The sequence below is a fragment of the Hemicordylus capensis genome, chromosome 2 (genome assembly GCF_027244095.1).
Source record: "Hemicordylus capensis ecotype Gifberg chromosome 2, rHemCap1.1.pri, whole genome shotgun sequence".
Taxonomy (NCBI): Eukaryota; Metazoa; Chordata; class Lepidosauria; order Squamata; family Cordylidae; genus Hemicordylus; species Hemicordylus capensis.
In genome coordinates this window covers 286568148-286584068 of record NC_069658.1, presented here as the reverse complement: position 1 = coordinate 286584068, position 15921 = coordinate 286568148, and the positions used below count along the sequence as shown (strand labels likewise).

The window sequence follows — 15921 nt, the reverse complement described above, 5'->3', positions numbered from 1 at the left end:
TAAATCAGCAATAGATTTAAACAATAATTACGCAGATTTTGGTGTACTATCCGGATAAAATTCTAAAAACTTAAAGCAAAATGAATAGATGTCACATAATATTTATCTCCCAGTGCACATGGCAGACGAAACTGTGAAAAACATTTTCGTGGAATTTAAGAATGAATTTCATAAACCATATATTTGACTACATACTGTAAATAAAGCATTAGCAAACTTACCCCTCCAACTCTTTCAAAATGAGTCATTCGTCTTTTAAAATCTATAATGTCTCCATTGAATGACCATGAGAATAGAACCTCAATGGATGGGTCTTTGGATACTGCACAAGGCAGGACTATACTTTCCCCAACAGTAACATCCATTTTGGAAGGTGGAATGGTAATGACAGTTCTCTCTGTTGAAGAAGAGGGGGTAAAGTCATTCTTGGTTGCACAAGAAGCAAGCACTACCAAGTGCCCAAATGCCTTGTCTTTACAAAGGCACTGATTCAATAATTATTTATGTCACTTAAGTTATACTCCCATCCACTCAGTTAAAGAAAACTGTAGTTTGCCGAAAGAACAAGAGAACGATTGATAACTTGGGAACTATACAGAGGAAAAGGAAAGAATGAGGGTCAGTGGAGTAGTGGCAGTGGTGGCCCATGGCTAGATTCTCTTGGCAGCCTCCCACACTGCTGCTGCTCACCCATTGCTTGCCTCTGCAGCCCCCTGCCCACCACTCAGCCACTCACCCACTGCGGCCATTGCATCACCACCCTGGCACGAGCCCATCCCAATGAAAACAGTGTGGCAGCCACCAAAGGGAGGCAAGCCAGTGGTGGCAGTGGGTGAGTGGCTGAGCCGAGGTGAGCTCCAGTAGCACCAGGAGGTGTGTAGCATCTTCCCCACCCCACTGGGCATCCCTAGTGCTCCTCACGTGTCCATTCAGTTATGGATACATCCCTGATGAGGGATGCATTAAACCCTGTAAGATCATTATGCAATGGAACAAATAAATAATCAGGAAAGTCCAATGTTGTCAAAAGCAGAAGCTTTGAAAATTAGTGACAGCAAATATCTAAAGATAATGTGTTCTGCAGTTCTAGGTTAGGGGACAGTTCAGAAAGTTTTATAATGTTGTCTCCAAACTTACTGTTCTCAACTGCCATACCAATCAAATGTTAATTTGTATTAGACATAAAATAACCTATTCAGACATGAATATATCCATACCCTTGTCTCCACTCTGATACCAGATCTAGCACTGGTGAGAAAACACAACACCACCTGGTGTTGTTGTTTTTGCTTGCTGTTTGGATGCAGATTTTAGGCAACGTATGAAGTAATTCGAATTATACTCCCAGCCACACAGTTAAGGAAAAGTAGAGTTTGCTGAAGGTACAAGAGAATGATTTATAGTTTGGATTTCTCTCTTACCATTGTTGGTATGATTGCCAGATAAATTAGAGATTATGCCCTACCCTTGATTTTAGCAGTCTGTGAAAATAAAGCTTTTGTTGATGAAAACATTATGAAATGAGAGTGATTCACATGAGTATGAATAAAATGCAATATCAAGTCAAAAACATGGAAATGATAAATTATGTGGTGGTAGCTCTTAAAAACAAATGGATGAGAAATTAAAGTATGAGAGATACATATAAAAAGTAAAAGTTCATTGCAAAATAGAACAAATAATCAAGAGAGCCCAGTGTTCTCACCAGCAAAAATGCCTGTTGATGGTCATACAGAGATACTGAGAGTCATATAGAGATGCTGTCTTTTTGATGCAATCTTGATTCCTGATTCCTTGATGTTTGTGAACTAGGGATGTTCACAAACAGATAAACATACAAATAAACATTATATATACAAATAAACAGATTTAGTATTCCGTTCTGAGCTCGGAACAGAACACAATATCTGCAGAACGTTCTTTTGGAACAACTGGTCAAACTGGTTGTTCTGCTGGAACAATACTGTCGGCACGTTCTGAACCCCATTAGAACATTCCATCAGAACAATCCCTCAGAATGTTCTGTGTGCTAATTTAGAATCCAAAATGGCACTCTTCTGGCCTCTGCGCACACAAAGCAGCCATTTGCTTGGTGGTGCTGACCATGGAAATGGCTGCCACGCATGCACAGAGGCCAGAAGTTTGCCATTTTGGATTCCAAAATGGCACTTGGAATGTTTGGAACGTTCTGATTCAAAATGGGTCATGCAGTTCCGAACTCAGAGTGGACCTTCATTTGAAGTGCATTGTGTTCTGAGCTCGGAATACTAGAAACGGCCCATTGCCCAGCACCCAAGAAGACATGAGACACAAAGGTATAAATAAGGGCCACTATTTATTTATCTATCTATCTATCTATCTATCTATCTATCTATCTATCTATCTATCCATCCTTCCATCTTAAAAGACAACGTTGTTAAAAAACAGGGATTGGCTCTCCACCCCATACAGTGCGGTATCTATAGGCATGCACCACCAGGGCATGCTTGGCCTATAACATAGGGTGATGCACCTTGACTCCAGGTAGCCCCAATGCTCTAAAGCAGGGTCTGCCCATCCTAGCCAGCCTAGTGCCAAGCCTCTGCCATAGCAGCACCCCCCGGTAGCCGTTAAGCGATTCCGGGGAGCTTAGCCTGACAGAGTAGATAGATTGAGGGCAGATCTCCCTGAGCCATGCAGTCTCTCGAGAGTTGCCCCGTCCAATCTATAACCAAACACTTACCTGAAGGTGCTCACCAGCCTCAGATGTTATTCCCAACCGCACTGTACCTGCCAAAATTGTGACCAATAAAGGTGAAACCTTGCTAGCTAACTAAAGCCTCGTACAGTCAGGAACAGGCGAAAAAGGACGTGCACCATCGGCCAATCAGGTGGGTGCCCCCAAAATTCCTGTCTGGCCCCCAAAGGTGACCAGCTAAAGCCCAGACCATACCTTAGGGTGGGAGGGAGGGTGCCTTCTCAGAGTGGACTGAGGCCTGTCGGCTTCGGCATGAGCTGCGTGGCCGAAGCTCCGCCCCCGCATGGGCCGATCAGCCAATGAGGCTGCATTGTGCCTCATGCTTCTTGCAGGGGGCTGGGGCAAACTAGCCATGCTGCTCATTTGAGCGGTGAGCAGCCTGATTTTGAGGCAGAATGTTTTCTGTGTGGAACGTTCTGTACATCCATATTGTGAACTATGGAATTTTGCGTGGGAAGTAGTGTAGTGCCCATTGACAGCATCAGATGCTATTTTAACACTGTAGTACACACACCACTGATTGTAAAGAGGACTTTAAGATCAGGAACAATGGCTGGCTAGACATTTTGTTTCATTACTTTTAGTTCTTCTTATACTTTCTGGAATGAAGAGTCTGGAAAATGGATTATATCATCAATGATCAGACTCTGCTAAAACATTCCAATATATCCCTACATAATTATACTTTTGTGTACATTGCAATTATGCATTGCTTTGGGAACCAATTCTTACCAAAAAGGGGGAAAAGAAAGAAAGGAAGGAAGGAAGGAAGGAAGGAAGGAAGGAAGGAAGGAAGGAAGGAAGGAAGACAGACATAAAAAACATGTTGCCTGTTATCATGCAGGTTTTCAGCAGGCCTTATGCACAGCATCTCACATGCACTTCGCAAACAGAGGGCTGGTTCAAATAAATTTAATGCAGGTAATTCTTATATAGGAATTGTACTTTGGATTTCATATGGAAGGCATTGGTTCTCACACGAGAATTGTACTGCATAGGAAAATGCACAATACCAAATCAGAGAACACTGAATTTTTAAATATGCATTAAATTTTGTGTTACATTTTCCATATGTGGTAGGAATCTTGCATGAGTGCAAAATAATTGGGCTGTGCAGTGATGGGCTGATGATACAACCAGTGCAATGGGCTGATGATACGACCTGAATCGAATGGGCTTTATTGGACAGTGTTTCATTGGATCCAATCCGATCCGATCTGATCCAAGGGTTTCAATACACCCTGTATTGCATGAGACTGGATGATGGGTGGTGGGGGCCTCACGGTTGTGGGGTGCTATCTCACTTGGCAGCCTACCTCACTTGGCAGCAGTGTGGTTCTCCTTCTTTCTCTTAACTTAGAAAAGCTGCTGCCTTTTATAAAATGTCCACTTTCCTGTCCAGCAGTTGCCTCATTATGTTCCCAGGGAGAAAGTAACATCATGATGTTGCATCCTTTCCCCAGTGCATTACTGGAATAAAAAAATGGCAGCCCCCCCAGAGGTGGTGTATTTTTCAATAATACATCATGGAAACTACACAATGTCATGATGTTGCCTCTTTCCACAGATATTGTGGGGTGACTGCTGGAGAAGAAAGTGAGTTATTATACTCTGCTGCTGCTTTATAAGGCAGCAGGTTTGGGAAGTTAAAAGACCAATAGAGAATCCACTGTATTCCTGTCAGGCAAGGTCCCTCATGTGTCAACTCAATCCAATAGCACTTTGCACTCTTGGATTGATTTGAGGTGGACACTTCCCCGTGTGCGACTCAAGACTCCAGAACCAACTGGGATCCGATCCTATCCCAGCAATGCCCATGCTAGAAAATACCCATGTCAACAGAGGAGAACAAGCACTTATGTTTGAATTGGTCCTTGGAAATGTTCCCAACTTTGAAAGTTTCCCCTTCCAAGTTTAAAAGGGAGATTGTGAAGTGGTATATGGGATGAAGTTGTGCTGCTGGGGGGAAATACCTAGGTTCAGAGTAGATTATAAGAGAACTTGATGTCGATTTCTCATTTTCACAACTTGCTTGTGAAATGCACAGAGCAGGTTGAGAGACAGTGCTGCTTCAAATTACGATTCTCTTAGAAGGAAAGGATTTCTCCTGTATGGATGTGATCATGTCATTTCTTTCAAAAGCCTTTCATGCTTGTTCTCATGCAAAAGTTATTCTGTGTTGAAAATGATACAATCTGAAAAGACTATTAATTTGCCCGAAGCACATCCAGTTTACTGGGGGTGCAGAAGACTTGAATGAACAGTCTACCTACACACACAATCTACGTAATAGTCTTCCTACAACACTACAAGCATGCATGAACATTCAGAAAACTCTGAATACTGGTTGTAGCTCAGCGTTAAAGCACATACTTTGTATGAAGAGGGTCCCAGATTCAACACCTGCCATCTCCATGTAGGGCAGGGAAAGATTCCTGTCTGAAAACCTGACCTGCTACCAGTATAGACAATAGTGGTTTCACTTGGTACAAGGTAGCGTCTTGTGTCAAGTTCTTTTGAGCCTATTGTTCTGCTTTGCTAAGCAGTTCAACCATGCATTATGTAGGGTGTAAGTGTGCATTCTCGCAGTCGTAGCAAAACAGAAGAGCTGATTTTATAGAAGGCTGATGCGAGGTCTCTCTGGGTCTATCAGTCTAGCCAGATCACATCTAGCATGATGAGTGATGCTGAAATGTTTGCTTTGCTTGAGACAAGCTGTTTTCTTTATGAAGTTTCCTTTAAGATTTCCATCTCAAATCTTTTTAAAAGCCTCTTAAAAGCTCCCATTTCCCAATTATCTATTTGTCTTGCTTACTAACTGCAGACATGTATTATGGAGCATGCCCTGTTTCCAAGAAGAAAAATAGACAAAGCACTCAGTGTGCTTGAGGTATAATAAAGACTTCTATCGGAAGGAATAAACAACTCAATGAGCAGCAATAAACTTAATTTGCACATTAGATATGCTTTTCGGAATTCTGACATTTCAGTTGAATATAATGCTGAAGCAATGAGGCCTATAATTGAACAGCCAAAACTTCTCCAGAGGGGAACCAAAACAAATGTTCCCTGCAAATACTATCATTATGATAGCATGTTGTTATTCTGATTTTTAATAAATTTTGCAATTGTCAAATTAAAGCTTTTCTTTACATTTTTTAAAAAATAATAACTGACACCTAACTTGCAATGAAGAGAAATGCCCAATGTGTACAGAAACAAGCGGCAATGCTGAAGAATCTTGAAATGCTGGCCGGGAGCCAATGTGCACCTATTGGTGCATAGAAGTGCATGTACATAAATATGGGCTTTGGATTTAAAAACACACACACACACATTCTGAAAAGAGATGCACATGGATTCTTTTCCAGTACCACATCTCTTACAGCTTTATCTTGTCAAATTCCAATAATCACCTGCAAGTATTTCTGGAAGAACGTATGGTACTGCTTAGGGATACGCAAAACATTTCGATGTCGAACTGTTTCAACTTGAAATAGGCCATTTTGAGTGTTTCAAGCTCAAAACAAAACACAATTTAAATAAAGGGACTGTTTCAAGATTGGAACAAAACAACCCTATTTTTATTCGAAACATTTCAATGTTTCAAGTGTCATTTTGGAGGCCTGTTTTTCACTTGTTGATTGGTTTTCTGACACTGGTTTCTGATTGGCTTGCAATCTCCTTGCTTCTTGGTTGGCTTGTTATCATACAAATCAAGTGTTGTCACTGGCAACTGTGCCCCCATTAGCTGGGGGGAGGGAGCCCAAAAGGAGGGTGTTTCAAAATGTATTCAAAGAGACTGGGAGGCAGAGAGAACCCTTATACTGTGCCTCCCTTGAAGACAATACATCAGGAGAGGAGGAAGATAGGTTTGTTTTTGTGGTTTTCTTTTTTCAGCACCAATTATAATATGCTGTGCTATTGTTGCCATAGCTACTAGGGTTTGCTGGATCTCAGACTGACAAAGGCAGAACTTGGGTGCCTGACGTCCTTGAGTTGTGGTTTGTTTTGTTTTTGAGATAGTGTTGTAGTGAGAAATGGACAATGGCATCTGTGTGTGTGTGTGTGTGTGTGTGTGTGTGTGTGTGTGTGATATGTCTTGGTGATTGCTATGATGGGCGCCATGGCTGGCCTTGAGACTAACTTGTGCTTCACTCACTTCTCTGCTCTGCAATCTGCATTGCAAGGTGTACTCAGTCGAAAAATGGCTGAAGTTGCTCTAGTTGAGCTTCTGGTTAAGCTTGTTGCTAAATAAGGGTGCTGCTGTGGCAGCTGTTGCAATGCTAGGAAATAAGGAGTCATAACTGTATGTGTGAGAGCAACTTGTGTCAATGACATTAATGCAGCGCAGGCACTGTGGCTGGCAGTGGATTCTGTGTCAGTAATTCTTTTTTGGACATTCTTGGACTGTGTTTGAAATGTGTGTTCTGTGTTGGGAGGAACAAATTCCCTTTTACTGTGTGCTTCTGGAGTGTTTTTCAAGGCAGGGTTGCAAAATGAATTGTAAATTGCAATGCAAAACTTGTGTTTGCATTCTGTGGCCCTCTTTGCACATCACAGTAAACCATGGTCCAATGGACCCGTGGTTTGCAATAGTTCCCCCCCCCCCATACTTCCAGATGATCACAATCTGGAGTCTGAGAGACTGAAAGTTGAGAGGAAATGGCTGTGCAGGCTTACTCATTTGCATGAAAGAAAGCTGCAGTAGCCAACCAGCATGGTGTAGTGGTTAGAGTGCTGGACTAGGACCGGGGAGACCCGAGTTCAAATCCCCATTCAGCCATAAAACTAGCTGGGTGACTCTGGGCCAGTCACTTCTCTCTCAGCCTAACCTACTTCACAGGGTTGTTGTGAAAGAGAAACTCAAGTATGTAGTACACAGCTCTGGACTCCTTGGAGGAAGAGCGGGATATAAATGTTAAAAAAAAACTAGAGAAGGAAAGAGGGAGGATATTCCTACCCACAACTCTGTTTCAGATGGGAACCGCATGTTCCAGCTTGCAGATGACATGAAGCCACTTTCTGACCTGAGGTTTTGGTGGCAAAACCCAAGTGCAACCAAGGGTTCAGATTCAGGTTTGGTGTCAGAAACCTCGGGTTATTTTTATTTTGGAACCATGGGTCCATGCATTTAGACAATGACAAACCTAAACCTCTGGCATAGTTGCCTTTAAAACACCCCATTGTTCCTTATGGGTAGCTCCTAGGGACATCAAAGTGGGTTGCATGATAGAGCATGATGGGTGCTACCTACCACCCAACCCACAAAATAAAATGGCAAGCGGGAAATTTGAAACAAATTTTTAACCTTTTCCCCAAAGCCCCATAGGATCCCATGGGGCTTTGGGGAAAGGTGAAACATTTGTTAAAGATTGCCTGCTTGCCCATTTCTTTTGTGGGTTGGGTGGTAGGTAGCACCTATCATGCCCTACGAAGGTGTCTTTAGGAGCTACGCATGGGGAACAATGAGGTATTTTTAATTTCCCCATTGCTCTTTATGTCCAAAACAGTCGTAATGTTTCAAGTTTTGCTCCATTGAAACAGCCAGTTCGATTGTTGTTTCAATGAAATGTTTTGGCCATCTGTGATTTGTTTTGAGCTTGAAACAAAATGCAAAATCCGTTTCATGCACTGCTACTAAGTCCCATTGGAAAACTCAGACTTTAATGTTAGAATTGTAGATTCTACAAAAATGCCCGGAAAGATACTTCTGCCACAACAGAAGATAGGCTCATGAGCCCAAGACACTTTGGCAAGTATCTCGCAGGCACTCAGTAAAGAAAGTACCAGAACTTCATCGGTAGTGTTCTACTGATCAATAGACTGTGCACACATACTGGTTGTACAGTATTGGAAAAACAGGCATTGCTTTGTCAAGAGGAATGGGTTGAGTAAGTAGAGAATGGCAAACTGTGCTAATTCACACATTTGAAGCAACCATGGGCAAACAGGCAGAGCAATGAAGACTGTCTGTAGTTTACTGAAATAAAGCTAAATATTCTAAGAACGTTAAGCCGGAAGTACTGGTTACTGGATAAGGTAATACCTGCTTGAATTATTCAAGTCCCCACACCCCCACTTAATATTTTCTCTTCATTTATTCTCTATCCTTTTCTTACATATATGACTTAATTAATTAATTAATTTTCAAAGTGGGCCACACTGGAGCATGGGGTAAGCAAAGCTGGGAGAAGGTAAGCAAAGTGGGGCGTGAGGGCAGCAAGGTGGAATTGAGGGCTTCTGGTAAGACCAAAGGCTTTCTTCTGATGGGTTTAGCCACAGGCTTCTTTGCATCACAGCAAGCTGCAGTATAGACAGTTTTACACCTTACTAGTCAGACTGTGAAACCTTCATCCTAAAGCTGCATTGTGTTTGGTCTAATTACCACTTCCATTACAACCATGTGAGACGTGATTCACTTGACTAGCTGAGGTTACAAAGCTTGGCTGTTGGCAAGATAAAACTATTTTGACCTTATAAAAATAAAACTAATCAGTGGCGGGTAGAGGAAATATTGTGTTATTACAAACTATATTGGATACTCACTGACATCACTGTTAACATTATCTAGCCTCAACCTTTTGTTTTGTTGTGTTTTTTGCAAAAGGCTGACAATTAAATTTAAAGCAATTTGTCCTTAAAACACATTCCTCATCAGCTATTGTTACAATTTAATATGAGAATCCAGAGCTATCTGCAGTGAAAACCCATTATTTTAAAATGCCAAACAAAATTATATTGGGGGGGAAATGAGGGGGGGGGACACTTGAAGTCGTACCTCTATATCTGGATTTGCTGGCACTTGAATAACCTCTCCATAGGTTTATCACTGGGGACTTCAGAACCAAAACACATGCTTCCATCTCTTGAGCTATAGGAAAATCTCTATTCACTTGCAAGCATAGATGATCCCCACCCCCCACCCGCTTCAGCTAGAGCAGCCATATAAAGGATGGCAAGATATAAGCCAGTCTGCAGCAAGTCTTCATTCAGTACTGGAATGCAGATGTCTTGTATGAGTATAAATCCTACCGGCAGGGTGCAAGCTGTTGCATGCAAGACTATCCGGAGATATGGTGTGGTACTGGCAACTGTCATATCTGAACATATTGTCCAAAGTCTTAGTGAATGGTGTGATAAACACCAGAGAAAGAGAAAGGAATGCACATGCAGAGCTGTTCCTTTCACTGGGGCAGTCATTGCAGGCAGTGGGGAGGAGTGGGTGGTCTCTGTGTGCAAAAGAGAGTCTTGGCATTCATGGGCACTGGCAGGGGTGGTGTGCAAAAATTATCTGAGAATAGAATACTATAATATGCACTCCAATGAGTTTAAGACAACTGCATGACTAACCGTAGAATCACGGGAGAAGCCAAAGGAGAGTGAAAGGATAGTCTATTAGAACTTGGAAGTGGATCATTTTGAGTTCAGATGGTTTGTCCTGAAGGAACAGAGTATTCTTTTCAATTGCAGAATACAGCCAGCCACTCCCCAGCATCATGTTGAGGAGTAGTGTTTTGACTCACTCCTCATGAAAGAAAGCACAATATTGGCTGAATCTCCTGGAGCTGGTGGAGCTTGAGCAGCCATTGTGTCACCCATTCCTCTGGCAGCTCAGTCTCCTCAGGCTGTCTTCCCTTCTCTTCCACTTGCGCACAGAATGGGCTTTGCTGGTCATTCTTTTGGGGGCTGAGTAGGAATTCTTTGTTTTCCAACAGATAGGCCAAGTTTGAAGGTTTCTTTGCCTACTCCATTCTGCTATCCTTTAGTATGATAGTTAAGGCCACAACTGGGCAGGTGCATTGTGGGTTGGGAGCAGGAGCAGAAGGATTAATTGGTGAGTACTCTTGGGTGGTTTAAAAGGAGGGAGTAATCCATCTGCTTTTAGAAGCTTTGCAGCTCAGGGGCTAGCACAGGAACTCCACCAACCTCAACAGCTTGGAGGGATGAAATCACTGAAAGGGCTCTGACTCCTAGTGCGTTTGGCAAAGAGAAATGGGGAGAAGCATTGGGCTTATCCAGAAGCAGCCACCATCACACTTATGGCGCTTGACTCATCAAATGACACAAGAGGGCAGTGTATGGAGGGAATGCTTCTTAACACATCAATGCCTAGGCAGGGCTTTTGGTTGTGCTTTTGGGACACTGTATGCAAGTATAGTGTCCCCATTTTTAAAAAACCTATATGGACAGAGCTTTTGCCTTGCTGGGATAGGGCTTGGTCCTTCTTTTTGGTGGCATGGACCTTCTCGGAAGATAAATTCCAGAAGCTGGCTCTGGGTGGCAACTGTTTGATGACTTGATCCTTCCTTCAGATGTTATAACTAAAAATGCTATACCCCCATACAGCATCTCAAACAGGACTGGAAGTCGAGCCCCAGCCCTCTTCCCCACAGCCCACCACTCACAATTACAGGAGCGTTCGTCTGAATTGGTGAATTCAGAGCCAGACTTCTGGCCCTGGTTGAGATACTGCATGTGGTACAATATCTTTAGTTATAATGTCTGAAGAGGTCTCAAATCATCAAACAGTTGCCACCCAGAGTTTTTAAACCTATGCTGTCCTGTAGGAGGCCAGGTGAGTGAGGAGGCCAGGAAGTGCCGGTGCTACACCATGCAGGCTGCTTGGGGGAGTGCTACGGAAGAAGAAGGTGGTAGTGGTGGTGGTGGGTCTATAAACCAGTGAATGATTCCTGCCAGCCTTTGTCTTATGATGACTGTTGGCTCATGATGGGGTATATGTGCATTCACCACACCAGTGCTTACTTTGACACCAAGAGGGAGGAGGATACATTAGTTTGCCACACTAGATAGAGGCATTTGCAACAGGAGCAGACAGCCAAGTTCTGCCAGGGCCAAAACCAGCCCCTGCCAGACTAAGAAATCATTGTAATTTGCCCCTTCCTGTCACAAGCAGTGTGCTGTTCTTTTATTATTGACTCTAACTCACAAATATCCCAGTCATGGATGGAAAATTCAGGGTCAATTTACAAGAGACACATTTTCTACGTGGAAGTTTCTTCTGTGCAGGTGTTGTGCAGAAACCCATGTGTAGTGACCGCCAGGGGCATAGCAAGGTTGGAATGGGCCAAGACGAGATTTTAAAATGGGCCCCCAACCCCTCAAAGTCCAGGGCCTCCACACATCCCAGGCCCCCAAGGATTTAAGTCTGATATTTCAAAATAAGTATGCTGCCTGGAAATACATTTCACTGAATACACACATGCACACTTCACAGTATATAGTGATATACATTGAGTACTATATATTTGTGCTACTTTTAATGCCTAGAACACACTAGCAATGCTAATTATTAAAATGGCCCCCTCACTGCAGATTAGCAAAGGAGACTTTCAACCATGCAGAGTGAGCCTATGTTTGTTTTCTCAGAATTCTGAACAAATTCAGTAAAGTTTGATTCCGGGAGGTCTTTCACATGAGGCTTTTAAAGCGCTTTAACACACATCTCCTCTGGAATGGAGGTGCTGCATTCACATGTTGGCCAGATTTACCCTGAAGTTCCTGCAAGTTATTGGAGAGCAGTTCACACACAAGAAAAATAAAATAAAATAAAAGCACAACACATGCTTCACAGTTCTCACTCAGACCTTCTGGGTTGCAAAACAACTTGAACATAAGTGCATTTATGAATGAATGAAAGAATGAATGAATAAATAAATATTTGTTCCAGAAGTTTTTGTAATTTTCTGACATGAAACAAGCCACTTATAGGCCTTTTTAGATAGTTTTTGTGTTTAAAGCCAGCACATTTTTCAGTCTGTTTTAAATTAAATATTCAGAGACTTCTCAGTCTCGCCCCACCACCCATATCAAAGCCCTATGGCAAGCAGATCCCTATATATGGGGGTAACCACAAAAAGGAATTCACAGCCTACAGGTACCTTGCAAAAGCTGTGCTGGATGGTCTGGTCTGCTGCAGGGAGGGTCTGCTGCAGGGAACTCTGCTAGCCTCCTTCCTGGCTTGCTGGGGCCTGCCGAGTTCAGGCTTCAGGGAGGCCTACTCCGAGGCCTCTCTGGAAGCCCCGCCCACCTGCCGATCAGCTGAGAGGCGGGGAGAGAAGAGCTCTGCAGTTTGCAGGCTGCTCCGATCCTAGGCCTCGCGGATCCTAGGCCGGAGCTGGAGGCAAGTGGCTGGGGGGCCCTGGGGCTGGGCAGGTGGGCAATGGGGTGGGGGTGGCAGGAACTGGTGTGGCACCCCCACCTCAGTGGCGCCTAGGGCACATGCCCTGCCTGCCCCCCCCAGTTCTGCCTATGCTGAAGGCCGGTTCAGTTAGCGACTGAAATTATAAACTGGACTAGTTCACACGCAGACATGAACCATTTGTGCACACCCCTAGCAGCTAATCATCTCCTTGCCATCTCAGTCTGGGGATGCTGTAGTGACTTAGGAAACGTTTGCCTGGTTGTGGCTGTGAGTGAAGAAGTTGAAACTTATCTAGATGACATGGAATTATCCAGTGATAGAGTAACATCTTAGTCTACCCAGAGATTACACTCTTGAAAGATCAGGCTTGCAGAGGATGTTCATGGATCCAGCCTTACTTAGTTACTTCTTCATTCCTGTGTAGTAGCTGTGGCCAGGATGCTTTGGCCCAGCTTTACCTGCTGAGCCAATTACACCCATTCCTGGAGAGAGCGGACCTGGCCATGATCACATATGCCTTGGTTAAATATAGATTGGGTTACTGCATGTGCCCTACATAGGACTGTCTTTGAAGTTTGTTTGGAAACTTCAGTTGGTTCAAAATACTGGTGGAAAAGTTCTGACCAATAACAGGTTTTGGAGCATGTCCATTCCTTGTGTCTGTTGTATTGTTTACCAATCCATTTTCAGGTATGTTGATGGCAATGTATTCCAACACGAAACAACTTCTGAACAGAGATTCTGTGTGGTATCTATACGAGGTTGAAGCATGTCATGTACAACCCTTTGCTGACAATCCATGAAAAACCCATGGCCTTTTCAAGTCAGAATAAAAGTAGCATTGGAATGCAATACAATCTATTGTATTGCATTTGTAATACAAATTGACAACACAATTGTTTTTTCTCACAGATTCTCAACAGATAGTTGGCAGATGGCATGAATAAATTATGTAAAGTGCTTAAATGTTATATAGACAGCCCATACAATATTTTGACAAAATTTGTGCTCATGTTGGAATAAACTGCCATCTAGATAAACCCCAGGTGCAATTCAAATTTCTGGACATGCCCTGAACAGATTAGAACCAAGTTACACAAAGGACTGCCTTTCCCATATGAGTTGCAATCCATATGAATTTCCCATTCGGACATTCCTTCACCTTCTCAAGTGTGGATGTGGGAACCATGGGAGAGAGCCTTTTCTGATCTGGCACCTAGAATATATGGAGAAAATGTCCTGCCCTGGGGGATTGATTTACTTCCCATCCTGACAGTGTTCTACTGTCACCTCAGTACCATTTCTTTCTGATTATCCTTTAATTTGGCTTTCCACAGGGGTGTGTGTGTGTGTGTGTTTAAAATTGTTCTGGCTTTATTTTCATTTTTACACTTTTTATCCCTTGCAGGGGGGAGGGGGACAGCTTTCTGGTTTCTTGTTTACTGATTGACTTTTGTAAACCGCCCAGAGATGTGAGTTTTGGGTTGCATAGAAATTTGTTAAATAAAAAAATAAATTTAACATTTATCTTTTAACATTTATTATTTACTATTTATAATAAATTAAGACATGATACTGGGAATATTCATCTATAGTTCTCCCATTGCATCGGTAATTTTGAAATGAACTATTGGACTTTCCACTTGGACACAGATACTATTTCAAAGATCATTTTGTATTAGTTTTATTTAGACATATAAATATATTTTTATTGATTCAGATTTACTATACCCGGCATAGTTGGGCAGTTTCTAAAACCATGCAATTTTATTACTATTATATTAAAATATTTGTATATAATATTTGAATACTTTTTTGATGTTCCCATTGGGTTCATATAATGAGGTTTTATATGGGTTCTAGCAGTTGAGTTGGCTTTAGTTTTGCCTTGGCCCATCTAAAATCTCCCTTAAAAGAAAACACACACACACACCACCCACCAAAGAATTTCCATGTCATTCTGTCCGTGATACCAGACACAAATTGAAAGATTGTAAGAAATAAATCAAGGCATTTTTTCACAACCTTGACCTTTTCAGTTAACAAAAACAGATCTAATCAGCCTATCCCTGATTGACCTATTAAAAATATTTTTTTCTATGGGCCTAGTCTGCTAAACCCTATGTTTAGGATCTGTTCCAACAGAGTATAAGTAATGTTGGTGTTAGTATATCTGGTTTAATCAACTTATCTGGTTTAATCAACCTGTCTCCCATTTATGTTTTTGTTGCATATAAGCTATTAATCAATCAATTAATCAATTAGTACTGGCCAACTTTTTGGGCAGTGTAACCTTGGCATTAGAAAGTCACCAAGGGTGCTGAGCAAGTAAAAGGCAGCCCTGTTGTGGAGCTCTTAAAACAGCACATAGGCACTTACTTTGCTCTGCTCCCACTGAAAACAATGGAAGACTTGCTAATACCAAGTTCACACTTGCCCAGAATGTTGGCCATTATTATTAAAAATATGTACACACTACTTTTCAACAAAATGTTCTGACTGATGTACATTGCAAAAGAGGTATGAAAAAAAATGGTTCCCTGTTCCAAAATGACTCACAATCTAAAACAAACACACACACACACACACACACACACACACACACACACACACACACAGCACCAGCTGCTGGAGAGAAGAAGCTATAAAGACAGTTCAAAGCATGATCCCTTCTGGGGTGGGGAGGGACAAGGATCCACCCACCTTCCCTCCAGATGATCCTAGTATGTCCTCATGGGTGCATCATTGCACACCCACAAAATCTGCACTGCTCTATGCAGCACAGATCACTGGAGGCTGGTACTCATTGTCCCAACCTCCAAATATCCAACTGTGGGGAGTTCCTATCCTCCCCTGTGAGACGCGGTTGTGTACCCAGCCAAACGGCAGGGTGCCCAAAGAAGCTGGAGGCTCCAAACACCAAGGCAATACCAGTAATTATTAGGGGTGTGCAATTCGGATTTTCTTTGTTTCGATTTGTAACCGAATCGAAACAACCAATGATTCGATTTGGATCTGA

The 15921-nt window shown here is 42.5% G+C and overlaps 1 protein-coding gene across 6 annotated transcripts in view; it reads right to left on the bottom strand.

Moving 5' to 3' along the window:
• The window catches only part of CNTN6 (contactin 6), a 350488-nt gene that overhangs the window by 52565 nt on the left and 282002 nt on the right, over nt 1-15921 (bottom strand). For all 6 annotated transcript variants that reach the window (XM_053303087.1, XM_053303088.1, XM_053303086.1 and 3 more), the window contains one exon: nt 222-397. In XM_053303087.1, the coding sequence (XP_053159062.1) occupies nt 222-397 (176 nt within the window). The remainder of the gene's footprint in view (nt 1-221; nt 398-15921) is intronic.